The sequence below is a fragment of the Aedes albopictus genome, chromosome 2 (genome assembly GCF_035046485.1).
Source record: "Aedes albopictus strain Foshan chromosome 2, AalbF5, whole genome shotgun sequence".
Classification (NCBI taxonomy): domain Eukaryota; kingdom Metazoa; phylum Arthropoda; class Insecta; order Diptera; family Culicidae; genus Aedes; species Aedes albopictus.
Window position 1 is genome coordinate 40,602,282 of NC_085137.1, and position 13,838 is coordinate 40,616,119.

Below are 13,838 nucleotides of genomic sequence, written 5' to 3' on the forward strand. Positions count from 1 at the left end.
AATTTTGTTGAGATTTTCCCTGGAATTTTGTTGAGTTTTTCCCTGGAATTTTGTGGAGTTTTTCCCTGGAATTTTGTTGAGTTTTACCCTGGAATTTTGTGGAGTTTTTCCCTGGAATTTTGTGGAGTTTTTCCCTAAAATTTTGTGGAGTTTTTCCCTGGAATTTTGTCTGGAATTTTGTGGAGTTTTTCCCTGAAATTTTGTGGAGTTTTTCCCTGGAATTTTGTGGAGGTTTTCCCTGGAATTTTGTAGACTTTTTCCCTGGAATTTTGTTGAGTTTTTCCCTGGAATTTTGTTGAGTTTTTCCCTGGAATTTTGTGGAGTTTTTCCCTGGAATTTTGTGGAGTTTTCCCCTGGAATTTTGTTGAGTTTTCCCTGAAATTTTGTGGAGTTTTTCCCTGGAATATTGTGGAGTTTTTCCCTGGAATTTTGTGGAGTTTTTCCCTGGAATTTTGTGGATTATTTCCCTGGAATTTTGTGGAGTTTTTCCCTGGAATTTTGTGGAGTTTTTCCCTGAAATTTTGTAGACATTTTCCCTGGAATTTTGTTGAGTTTTTCCCTGGAATTTTGTTGAGTTTTTCCATGGAATTTTGTGGAGTTTTTCCCTGGAATTATGTGGAGTTTTTCCTTAAAATTTTGTGGAGTTTTTCCCTAGAATTTTGTCTGGAATTTAGTGGAGTTTTTCCCTGAAATTTTATGGAGTTTTTCCCTGGAATTTTATGAGTTTTTTCCTGAAATTTTGTGGAGTTTTTCCCTAGAATTTTGTAGACTTTTTCCCTGGAATTGTGTTGAGTTTTTCCCTGGAATTTTGTTGAGTTTTTCCCTGGAATTTTGTGGAGTTTTTCTCTGGAATTTTCTGGATTATTTCCCTGGAATTTTGTGGAGTTTTTCCCTGGAATTTTGTGGAGTTTTTCTCTGGAATTTTGTGGAGCTTTTTCCCTGGAATTTTTTAGACATTTTCCCTGGAATTTTGTTGAGTTTTTTCCTGGAATTTTGTTGAGTTTTTCCCTGGAATTTTGTGGAGTTTTTCCTTGGAATATTGTGGAGTTTTTCCCTGCAATTTTGTGGAGTTTATCCCTGGAATTTTGTCTGGAATTTTGTGGAGTTTTTCCCTGAAACTTTATGGAGTTTTTCCCTGAAATTTTATGAGTTTTTTCCTGGAATTTTGTGGAGTTTTGCCCTAGAATTTTGTAGACATTTTCCCTGGAATTTTGTTGAGTTTTTCCCTGGAATTTTGTTGAGTTTTTCCCTGGAATTTTGTGGAGTTTTTCCCTGGAATTTTGTGGATTATTTCCCTGGAATTTTGTTGAGTTTTTCCCTGGAATTTTGTGGAGTTTTTCCCTGGAATTTTGTGGAGTTTTTCCCTGGAATTTTGTGGAGTTTTTCCCTAAAAATTTGTGGAGTTTTTCCCTGAAATTTTGTGGAGTTTTTCCTTGGAATTTTGTGAGTTTTTTCCTGGAATTTTGTGGATTTTTTCCCTGAAATTTTGTGGAGTTTTTCCCTGGAGTTTTGTAGACTTTTTCCCTCGAATTTTATGGATTATTTCCCTAAATTTTGTGGAGTTTTCCCTGGAATTTTGTGGAGTTTTTCCCTGGAATTTTGTGGAGTTTTTCCCTGAATTTTTATTGAGTTTTCCCTGGAATTTTGTGGAGTTTTCCCTGAAATTTTGTGGAGTTTTTCCCTGGAATATTGTGGAGTTTTTCCCTGGAATTTTGTGGAGTTTTTCCCTGGAATTTTGTGGGTTATTTCCCTGGAATTTTGTGGAGTTTTTCCCTGGAATTTTGTGGAGTTTTTCCCTGAAATTTTGTAGACATTTTCCCTGGAATTTTGTTGAGTTTTTCCCTGGAATTTTGTTGAGTTTTTCCATGGAATTTTATGGAGTTTTTCCCTGGAATTATGTGGAGTTTTTCCCTAAAATTTTGTGGAGTTTTTCCCTAGAATTTTGTCTGGAATTTAGTGGAGTTTTTCCCTGAAATTTTATGGAGTTTTTCCCTGGAATTTTATGAGTTTTTTCCTGAAATTTGTGGAGTTTTTCCCTGGAATTTTATGAGTTTTTTCCTGAAATTTTGTGGAGTTTTTCCCTAGAATTTTGTAGACTTTTTCCCTGGAATTGTGTTGAGTTTTTCCCTGGAATTTTGTTGAGTTTTTCCCTGGAATTTTGTGGAGTTTTTCTCTGGAATTTTCTGGATTATTTCCCTGGAATTTTGTGGAGTTTTTCCCTGGAATTTTGTGGAGTTTTTCCCTGGAATTTTGTGGAGCTTTTTCCCTGGAATTTTGTAGACATTTTCCCTGAAATTTTGTGGAGTTTTTCCCTAGAATTTTGAAGACTTTTTCCCTGAAATTTTGTTAAATTTTTCCCTGGAATTTTGTTGAGTTTTTCCCTGGAATTTTGTGGAGTTTTTCCCTGGAATTTTGTGGATTATTTCCCTGGAATTTTGTGGATTATTTCCCTGAAATTTTGTGTTGCTTTTCCCTGGAATTTTGTGGAGTTTTCCCGTGGAATTTTGTAGACTTTTTCCCTCGAATTTTGTTGAGTTTTTCCCTGGAATTTTGTTGAGTTTTTCCCTGGAATTTTGTGGATTATTTCCCTGGAATTTTGTTGAGTTTTTCCCTGGAATTTTGTGGAGTTTTTCCCTGGAATTTTGTGGATTATTTCCCTGGAATTTTGTTGAGTTTTTCCCTGGAATTTTGTGGAGTTTTTCCCTGGAATTTTGTGGAGTTTTTCCCTGGAATTTTGTGGAGTTTTTCCCTAAAAATTTGTGGAGTTTTTCCCTGAAATTTTGTGGAGTTTTTCCTTGGAATTTTGTGAGTTTTTTCCTGGAATTTTGTGGATTTTTTCCCTGAAATTTTGTGGAGTTTTTCCCTGGAGTTTTGTAGACTTTTTCCCTCGAATTTTATGGATTATTTCCCTAAATTTTGTGGAGTTTTCCCTGGAATTTTGTGGAGTTTTTCCCTGGAATTTTGTGGAGTTTTTCCCTGAATTTTTATTGAGTTTTCCCTGGAATTTTGTGGAGTTTTCCCTGAAATTTTGTGGAGTTTTTCCCTGGAATATTGTGGAGTTTTTCCCTGGAATTTTGTGGAGTTTTTCCCTGGAATTTTGTGGGTTATTTCCCTGGAATTTTGTGGAGTTTTTCCCTGGAATTTTGTGGAGTTTTTCCCTGAAATTTTGTAGACATTTTCCCTGGAATTTTGTTGAGTTTTTCCCTGGAATTTTGTTGAGTTTTTCCATGGAATTTTATGGAGTTTTTCCCTGGAATTATGTGGAGTTTTTCCCTAAAATTTTGTGGAGTTTTTCCCTAGAATTTTGTCTGGAATTTAGTGGAGTTTTTCCCTGAAATTTTATGGAGTTTTTCCCTGGAATTTTATGAGTTTTTTCCTGAAATTTGTGGAGTTTTTCCCTGGAATTTTATGAGTTTTTTCCTGAAATTTTGTGGAGTTTTTCCCTAGAATTTTGTAGACTTTTTCCCTGGAATTGTGTTGAGTTTTTCCCTGGAATTTTGTTGAGTTTTTCCCTGGAATTTTGTGGAGTTTTTCTCTGGAATTTTCTGGATTATTTCCCTGGAATTTTGTGGAGTTTTTCCCTGGAATTTTGTGGAGTTTTTCCCTGGAATTTTGTGGAGCTTTTTCCCTGGAATTTTGTAGACATTTTCCCTGGAATTTTGTTGAGTTTTTTCCTGGAATTTTGTTGAGTTTTTCCCTGCAATTTTGTGGAGTTTTTCCCTGGAATTTTGTGGAATTTTTCCCTGAAATTTTATGGAGTTTTTCCCTGAAATTTTGTGGATTATTTCCCTGGAATTTTGTCTGGAATTTTGTGGAGTTTTTCCGTGGAATTTTGTAGACTTTTTCCCTCGAATTTTGTTGAGTTTTTCCCTGGAATTTTGTGGAGTTTTTCCCTGGAACTTTGTGGAGTTTTTTCCCTGGAATTTTGTAGACATTTTCCCTGGAATTTTGTTGAGTTTTTTCCTGGAATTTTGTTGAGTTTTTCCCTGCAATTTTGTGGAGTTTTTCCCTGGAATTTTGTGGAATTTTTCCCTGAAATTTTATGGAGTTTTTCCCTGAAATTTTATGAGTTTTTTCCTGGAATTTTGTGGAGTTTTGCCCTAGAATTTTGTAGACTTTTTCCCTGGAATTTTGTTGAGTTTTTCCCTGGAATTTTGTGGAGTTTTTCCCTGGAATTTTGTGGATTATTTCCCTGGAATTTTGTCTGGAATTTTGTGGAGTTTTTCCGTGGAATTTTGTAGACTTTTTCCCTCGAATTTTGTTGAGTTTTTCCCTGGAATTTTGTGGAGTTTTTCCCTGGAACTTTGTGGAGTTTTTCCCTAAAGTTTTGTGGAGTTTTTCCCTGGAATTTTGTCTGGAATTTTCTGGAGTTTTTCCCTGAAATTTTGTGGAGTTTTTCCCTGCAGTTTTGTAGACTTTTTCCCTCGAATTTTGTTGAGTTTTCCCTGGAATTTTGTAGAGTTTTTTCCTGGAATTTTGTGGAGTTTTTCCCTGGAATTTTGTGGAGTTTTTTCCTAAAAATTTGTGGAGTTTTTCCCTAGAATTTTATGAGTTTTTTCCTGGAATTTTGTGAAGTTTTTCCCTAGAATTTTGTAGATTTTCCCTGGAATTTTGTTGAGTTTTTTCCTGGAATTTTGTGGAGTTTTTCCCTGGAGTTTTGTGGATTTTTCCCTAGAATTTTGTGGAGTTGTTCCCTAAAATTTGGTGGAGTTTTTCCCTGGAATTTTGTCTGGAATTTTGTGGAGTTTTTCCGTGGAATTTTGTAGACTTTTTCCCTCGAATTTTGTTGAGTTTTTCCCTGGAATTTTGTTGAGTTTTTCCCTGGAATTTTGTGGAGTTTTTCCCTGGAATTTTGTGTTGCTTTTCCCTGGAATTTTGTGGAGTTTTCCCTAAAAGTTTGTGGAGTTTTTCCCTGAAATTTTGTGGAGTTTTTCCCTGGAATTTTGTGAGTTTTTTCCTGGAATTTTGTGGAGTTTTTCCCTAGAATTTTGAAGACTTTTTCCCTGAAATTTTGTTAAATTTTTCCCTGGAATTTTGTTGAGTTTTTCCCTGGAATTTTGTGGATTATTTCCCTGGAATTTTGTGGATTATTTCCCTGAAATTTTGTGGAGTTTTCGGGCTTGGTGGTCTAGTGGCTACCGCTTCTGATTCGTATGCAGAAGGTCATGGGTTCAATCCCTGGCCCGTCCTTTTCATCCTACTTTGTATCTTTCTATCCACTTTCTCTCACTCTCTCTTCTCTACATATACAACTCATGTATATTCATATGTTCATAGCCATTGCTAGAACCAGAAACGAATTGAAAAAAGTCGTTTCCCTCCCTTCCAACTTCCACTCACAGCACAGTGTATATATAACGCCTATAAGTTATGCAACCAAAGCGTACTGTGCCGCTTGACCTTATTCACCTTATTCACCACACAATCTATCACGAACACTATAAATAACCCTATCCATGGATCACATCACCGACCCAACGGTGACTCCCAGATCTCCCATCCTTTCCGTCTAACAAATACCCCAGTCCGTGCGGGTTGTGGGGACGCAGAGTGCTCTCGGTCTCTAGTAGGAACAACCAGTACACTCTAACATTCCTTTCCCTTCCCAGCTGACTATAAGGACTTGGCCGGCGCCGTTATTGATCAAATATGCATGAGCTGCTAAAATTGCACTTTGACTGCTAAAATTGCACTTTGAGAATAAGTGGAATGTCCCAGCCCCTTATTCAGTTGGATCACAGTGCAACTGGTATCAGTTCAGATCAATCACGGAGGAGCAACCATTGACATGTATAGTCAGAATTGATCGTGATCGTGATCGTGGAATTTTGTGGAGTTTTTCCCTGGAATTTTGTGGAGTTTTTCCCTGGAATTTTATGGAGTTTTGCCCTGGAATTTTGTGGAGTTTTCCCTGGAATTTTGTGGAGTTTTCCCTGAAATTTTGTGGACTTTTTCCCTGGAATTTTGTGGAGTTTTTCCCAGGAGTTTTGTGGAGATTGTCTCTTATAGACAATAGATTGTATAGATTTCCCTTGAAATATCGTGGAGATTTTCCCTGGAGTCTTGTGGAGATTTCTTCTGAAATCTCGAGTAGAATTTCCCTGGAATGTTGTGGAGATTTTCCCTGGACGCTTGTGGAGATTTCCCCTGTCATCTTATGGAGATTACCCCTGGAATCCCAAGGGGATTTCCCCTGGAATATCGTGTAGTTTTCCGGTGGAATCATGTGGAGTTTTTGTTCCTGGAATTTCGTGGAGATTCTGTCTGGGATCTTGTGGAGATTCTCTCTAGAATCTCGTGGAGTTCCATAGAATTTCTAATGAAATGTGATGCTTATGCGTCCACTTTTTAGAATGTGACAAATAAGCGTTGTATTTTTTCAACAAGTTTAGAAACAAACGACCTGTTTTTATTTCGCCATCTAATAGTACACCATAATTCATGACACTCTTCGACAAAGTTTTACAAAATTTGGTGTTATGGGATGAAAAAATAGAGCAGGGGTTTGGGGCCCTAGAAGTGTCATAGTGAAAGATTTTTTGGAAAATATTGGACCGGGCCTTCACAGTTTATGACCGAAGTTTGTATGGAAAACTTGGGGTGTTCAATTGGTATGCGCATTAGAACGTGCCAAGCAAAAACTTCAGCGTTTTCCGTATTTACGTTATTGTCTAACGCCTAAATATATGCACAGTAGGAATTAAACGGCTACGCAGTCTTCAAACCGGAAAACGAAGTTTATTGTTTGCCCGACGTTTCGACACTGGGGTTTTGTGTCATCTTCAGGAGTAACTAATTGATCGTTACCCCTGAAGATGGCACAAAACTCCAGTGTCGAAACGTCGGGCAAACAATAAACTTCGTTTTCCGTTTTGAAGACTGCGTAGCCGTTTAATTCCTACAGTAAACTTCTCAGTCGATCCGCCAAGAGATATATGCACAGTGCGTTCTAATGCACATACCAATTGAACACCCTAAGTTCTCCATACAAATTTCGGTCATAAACTGTGAAGGCCCGGTCCAATATTTTTCAAAAATTCTTTCACTATGGCAATTCTAGGATCTCAAACACCTGTTCTTTTTTTCTCATCCCATAACAAAATTTAGAGTTGAAAGGTGCGATCATTAGCTGCAAAATCTCAATATTGTCAAACATGCAAATGAGACAGTTCTGTTTCCACAGGCAGAAAACCAGACTTAAAAGTGTAGTACCAATCAATCTAGATAAAACTTTGCTGAAGAACCCATCCCTCTAAAATGCTTGGCAAGAGTAGTGGAGCGCTTGTTCGTCGAGAGTCGCAATTGGTCGTAGGTAGGGATATTCAAGATAGTTGCAAATATTTTGTATTACCTAAGTATGCCCTCTTAGCATAAAACCCCTTTTGCAGTCACTTAATGATTTCACGACTTAAATTGGGCATGCAAATGAGAAAATATGTTTTTTTTTAATTTTCCTTACTCACGCTGTTCTGGGATGAAAATCTCAAATTTTTAGTTTCCACTTTTTAAACTGATCACGGTATTTGGAGTGTTAAAATTAAAAAATAAAAATTTCAGTGATACTTTTTAAGGTTTTTACTCTTTATGGTTGTCATTCCATACCAGAGATATTACTTATGTATCATATAAGTGATTTAGTCGGTACGGATTCTAAATAGACATTACCTTAAAAGTTGATTAACCAATACCAATGTAGAAGCCTAGGTAAGCTATTTAACCTTATGCTTAAACAGCTCATAATACAGAGATACCGCTGCTCAAATGTATTTTATGAAATGAATATTTTGGGTTCAGCATGAACTTTTTTATCGCGAATGCATACGTTTTGGGCCTGTACTATACACATGCAGCAGCGGTGTGGTCTGTTAGTGTGAAACGACCCCTCGGTGGTATTAATTTGCAAAAGCCGTACCGCATTAGCCATTACGGGTAACATTTTAAAAATCACGACGATTTAAACTTTGTATTACAAATGGATTTCGAGTCACTTCCTATGGAGCTTCTGGAGGAGATCTTGGCGTACCTCTGCTTTGAATCACTGAAAGCAGCATCGCTAGTCTGTCGTCGATGGTACCAAGCATCGGAGAAACTCATCATACGTTATGGGCAGCTTCTTATCACCGATGCAGCAGCTAAACGTTTGGACGAAATTCGCAACTTTGAGCGGAGCTATCAAGCCTTGCATTACATCGTGAACGACTGGTCAAACTTACAAGTGATAACCGCGGATTGTATTCGACGATTTCCAAAAATTCAAAACCTACAACTAGATCGCTATTTTATAGAGGACATTTATAAATTCTACGACACCTACCGATTCTGGGTCGAGCAGTGTGAATCGTTTAAAGTAATGCTTGCGATGAACCAGAGTAGTTCCCCCATTGCCAAGCCAGAAAATTACGAATTATCATTGCCGAATTTGAAAACCTTACAGTGGCAAGGGACATCATATGAGCGTAGCCAGAGAAGTGTCACTATAAATGCGCCAAACTTGGAAAGCGTTTGTATTGACGCCATGCTGAACTGGTCGGTTGATGTGCGTATTCCCAGCTGTGATCGTATCAAGTTTATCAGATGTTGGCTTCGCCAGGAACCAATTTACAGTATGTTGGTTGGAAACATTTTCAACGTGGAAACTTTAATCATGTACATAGATGATGGAAACTTTAACAAACGGTTTTTGCTCAGCATGCAGCAATTGCGATACCTCAAGCTACAATTGAAAAACGCTATCAACATTCTTCAATATGTACAAATGATGCAATGTGATAACCTTAATGTTCTAAGCATTACAAATGAGGTTCCTGATACCGGACGGGGTACACTGTATATGGCGACAATATTCAACTGCTTCAGAAATTTGGAAACGCTTGAGTTAGGTGGAATTGATCTGATAGTAAACGGTGCAATTCAGGACACACGACTTAAGTTTCTAAAACTATATGATGTCTCCTGCCCAAGCAAGGTCTTTTCTATGAACATGCCCCATCTAGAAGTACTATCAGTCCCGGAGAACATCCTATGTAAATTGAAGCTCGATGAATGCAAACAGCTCAAAGAACTCCATGTAGTTTTGGAATCCTCAAACTCGAAGGAAACCCTCAAACGTACTGTGATTCCTTTTGTTGAGGGTCATAACAATCTGAAGAAACTAAGCATATCCAGCAGCAAACACCAAACCAGTTCAATAGAAGATAATGTCGACTTCAAAGACCTTGGATTGGAGCATTTGGAACTTCGTTACTTTGATGTTAGCATCGTTTTTCTTCAAACGCTCGTCAAATGGGAGTTGTTAAAAGTGAGTATTTATCTCAACTACAATCATTACCTTATAATACCTTTCTCTTTTTAGCGTCTTAAATTGGCGAAATGTTCGATCAACTGCCTATCAGCCCCATTCATCACTACTCATTTGCCCAGCGTGCAACGGATGACGCTGGACCATGTCGAGGTGATGAACACCTCCGGAACAGATTTTCCTTTGATGATTGGAGAAGTTTGTGAAATTCATTACGAAAAGAAGCATGGTTCCACTCTGCTGTGCAGTACACATCAACCGGAGAACCGCAATCGAAGGATCAGTCTTTTCACCAGCGGTAGAATTGATCCAATGGCATTTTGAAATCAGTTTATGAAGACTTCTTTTTTACCAAAAAAAAAACAACTTTTATTTCTTGTAGTGTTTTTGTGTACCCTTATATAGTTGATGAGCCATTCCTCATGAAGTTTGTAAATGTGCTATTCACAATCTAATGCTCTCAAATTAATCGTACTCGCAAAACAAAGCGATTACGGCACCGATTGATGTCGTCCTTTTTATTATTTAATTTTCATTCAAAAGCTGGAACAGTAGCTTTACCACAGACAAACAGACATACTACTCAAATCGCAATCATCGCACGATTTAACGGTCATTTTGAAAATATAATGTGGTTCGAACTGTGCTCGCATGTGTCATGGTGGCGCTGCTGTGCCTACATCACCTCTCAATCTTGGAGAGAAATGAACGCGACGCCGATCAATGTTTACATAAAATGACTCCAAGATGAACCTTCATTCATGTTTTATGAATGGATGTCGTCACGGGGGAGTCGTCACCTGCAAAATTGTTACATCGAGCCGAGGGAAACAACACCTGCAAATGAATGCTTCGGATTGAGCATTATAGAGGGTGCTAGTGAGATGCCAAACGATGTTTTTGAAGCAATTTTCTTCTAAGTAGTATGTCTGTTTGTCTGTGGCTTTACCACCGTTCAAAGTTGAAATGTTTTGACAGTGATTTCTTACTTACTTACTTACTTACTTACTTACTTACTTACTTACTAACTTACTTACTTACTTACTTACTTACTTACTTACTTACTTACTTACTTACTTACTTACTTACTTACTTACTTACTTACTTACTTAGTTACTTACTTACTTACTTACTTACTTACTTACTTACTTACTTACTTACTTACTTACTTACTTACTTACTTACTTACTTACTTACTTACTTACTTACTTACTTACTTACTTACTTACTTACTTACTTACTTACTTACTTACTTACTTACTTACTTACTTACTTACTTACTTACTTACTTACTTACTTACTTACTTACTTACTTACTTACTTACTTACTTACTTACTTACTTACTTACTTACTTACTTACTTACTTACTTACTTACTTACTTACTTACTTACTTACTTACTTACTTACTTACTTACTTACTTACTTACTTACTTACTTACTTACTTACTTACTTACTTACTTACTTACTTACTTACTTACTTACTTACTTACTTACTTACTTACTTACTTACTTACTTACTTACTTACTTACTTACTTACTTACTTACTTACTTACTTACTTACTTACTTACTTACTTACTTACTTACTTACTTACTTACTTACTTACTTACTTACTTACTTACTTACTTACTTACTTACTTACTTACTTACTTACTTACTTACTTACTTACTTACTTACTTACTTACTTACTTACTTACTTACTTACTTACTTACTTACTTACTTACTTACTTACTTACTTACTTACTTACTTACTTACTTACTTACTTACTTACTTACTTACTTACTTACTTACTTACTTACTTACTTACTTACTTACTTACTTACTTACTTACTTACTTACTTACTTACTTACTTACTTACTTACTTACTTACTTACTTACTTACTTACTTACTTACTTACTTACTTACTTACTTACTTACTTACTTACTTACTTACTTACTTACTTACTTACTTACTTACTTACTTACTTACTTACTTACTTACTTACTTACTTACTTACTTACTTACTTACTTACTTACTTACTTACTTACTTACTTACTTACTTACTTACTTACTTACTTACTTACTTACTGTGATTTTTTGTATTGTTGCGAAAACGATTGATAATTTTTGTTGTTTTGGTCGCTCGAGCCAAAAGATTTATAACAAAACTTGTAACAAATTTGTCCTGAAATATATAACAGAACTTGTTATAATTTGTAATGATTTCGCAAGTTTAGCCTAACAAAATTTGATATAATATTGTTATGATTATATCTCAACTTGTAATATTTTTGTTTTAATTGGAACGAGTTTTCTTAGATTTTTTGTTATTTTAACTACTAACGGTACATATTTTATAACAACCGTTGTTACACAAATTATTGTAATAAAACAACACAGTCTGTTATAATTTAGTTTTTCCCATCTAGTCCGGGGAGATTGCAGGGGCGCTTTAGGGAGGCTCCAGGGTGACTCGGCGTGCTTCAGAGGGCTTCCAGGAAGCATCAGGGGTGCTTCAAGGTGGTCCCGGGTAGTTTCAGGGAGCACCAGAAGGTGTCAGTATTCCTGATGATATTTATTGAAACATCCCTGCAGGTATTTCTAGAGGAGTTTATAAAGCAATCTCCAACCACACTCCTGGAGGGATTCTCGAAGGAATTTTTGACAGAAGTATTGGAGCAAGTCTTGGAGAAATTCTTATTAGAAGTTCCTGTAGGAATACTTGAAATCATTTTTGGAGAAATTCCTGGACGGATTCTTGGATGAATTTTGAGCAGAGGAACAGAGGAATATCAGGAAAAAATTTTTGAAGAAATTTTTAGACGAATTCTTGGAGAAATTCTTGGTGGGATTTTTGTAGAAATTCTTAACAGCATTCTTGGAGTAATTTCTGTAGAAATTCTTGGAAGAAGTGTTGGAGCAGATCCTGCTGAAATCCCTAAAGGAATTCTTGGGTAAATCCCTAGTGTTGTCCCAGGTGTATTTTCTTGAGGAATTTCTGGAGGTTTCCTGAAGAATCTTGGAAGATTTTTTGGATGGAATTTCTTGAAAAAAAACTCTGGAGTTATTTCTGCTGAAATTCCTGAAGGGATTCTTGGAGGAATTCTTGGCGGAAGCCTTAGAGCGACCCGTAGTGGAATTTGTGTAGGAATTTTCGGAGAAATTCCTGGAGGAATACTTAGAAGAATTCTAGGCAAATGTCTTGAAGGAATTCCTGGATGAATTCTTGGTGCAATTCCTGGATGAATTCTTGGTGAAATTTCTGAAAATATTATGAAAGGGATTCCTGGAGGAGTTTCTGGAGGACTTCCTGAAGGAATTTCCAACGTAATGTCTGGGGCATTTTCTGGAAGATTTCCTGGCATAATTCCAAAAAGAATTTATTAGGGAAGTCCTGGAGGAACTCCTGGAGGAGTTCAAGGAGGGATTCCCGGTGTAATTCCTAAAGGAGTTCCTGCAGTAATTTAGTGAGGAATTTTAGACGTCATTCCATTAGAAATTTTTTGAGGATTTTCTGAGGAAATCCCTGATGGAATTCTCGGACGTATTTTCTAAAGGTTTCCCGAAGGATCCTGAAGGTATTCATGGAGAAATTTCTGGAGGAATTCTTGGAGGAATTAATGGCAAAAATTCTTTGAGGGATTCTTGGCGAAAATCTTGGAGGGATTCCTGAAAGATTTTTTGGAGGATTTCCTAGAAATATTCTTGGAGCAATTCCAGGAGAGATTCCTGTAGGCATTTCTGGAGTTTTCTTTGAAAAATACCCTAAAAAATCCCTGAAAAAATTCTCGGAGCAATTCCGAGATAAATTCTTGCAGTAATGCTTGGTGTAATTCCTGAAGTAATTTTTGAGAATTTCCTAGATAAATTTATAAAGGAATTCTTGGGGGAACTTTTGAAGAATTCCCGGAGGAACTTTTGGAGTAATGCCAGGAATAATTTCTGGAGAAATTCTGAAGGATTTGACGGTGGATCCTGAAGGAATTCTTGGAGGAATTATTGGCAAAAATTCTCGGAGGAATACCTGGAGGGATTCTTTGAGGAATTCTTGGCGAAAATTTTGGAAGGATTCCTTAAGGATTTTTTGGAGGAACTTTTGAAGGAATTCTTTGAGGATTTCCAGGAAAAATTCTTGGAGCAATTTCTGGAGATTTCTTTGAAAAATACCCGAATTTTCTAGATAAATTTATAATGGAATTCCTGGAGGAACTTTTAAAGAATCTCCAGAGGAATTTTTGCAGTAATTTCTGGAGAAATTCAGAAGGATTTCAAGGTGGATCCTAGAGGAAATTTTGGAGGTATTCCTGGAGAAATTCCTGGAGGGTTTTTGGAGAAAATTCTTGACAGAAGTCTTGGAGTACAACAGAATCGTGTAAGAATTTTACCGATAGAGTAAAGAGAAACAAGAGTATAGCCTGTGGACTTTGACCGTCCTAATTCCAGAATAGTTTGGATGACCTAGATCACCAAGTGAATATATCAAAGTTATTATAATTGCAATCGCAGGATGTTGTTATCATTATTGCGTAGATTACATTCGGTGACCATTCA

General features: G+C 36.6%; 1 protein-coding gene across 1 annotated transcript; it reads left to right on the forward strand.

Moving 5' to 3' along the window:
* The first annotated feature begins 7,883 nt into the window (after positions 1–7,883).
* On the forward strand, positions 7,884–9,670 carry LOC109621848 (uncharacterized). Its single transcript, XM_020076037.3, has 2 exons — positions 7,884–9,298; positions 9,353–9,670. Exons 1-2 carry the CDS (start codon positions 7,973–7,975, stop codon positions 9,620–9,622), a joined length of 1,596 nt encoding a protein of 531 aa, XP_019931596.2. The 5' UTR covers positions 7,884–7,972; the 3' UTR covers positions 9,623–9,670.
* Positions 9,671–13,838: the final 4,168 nt, after the last annotated feature.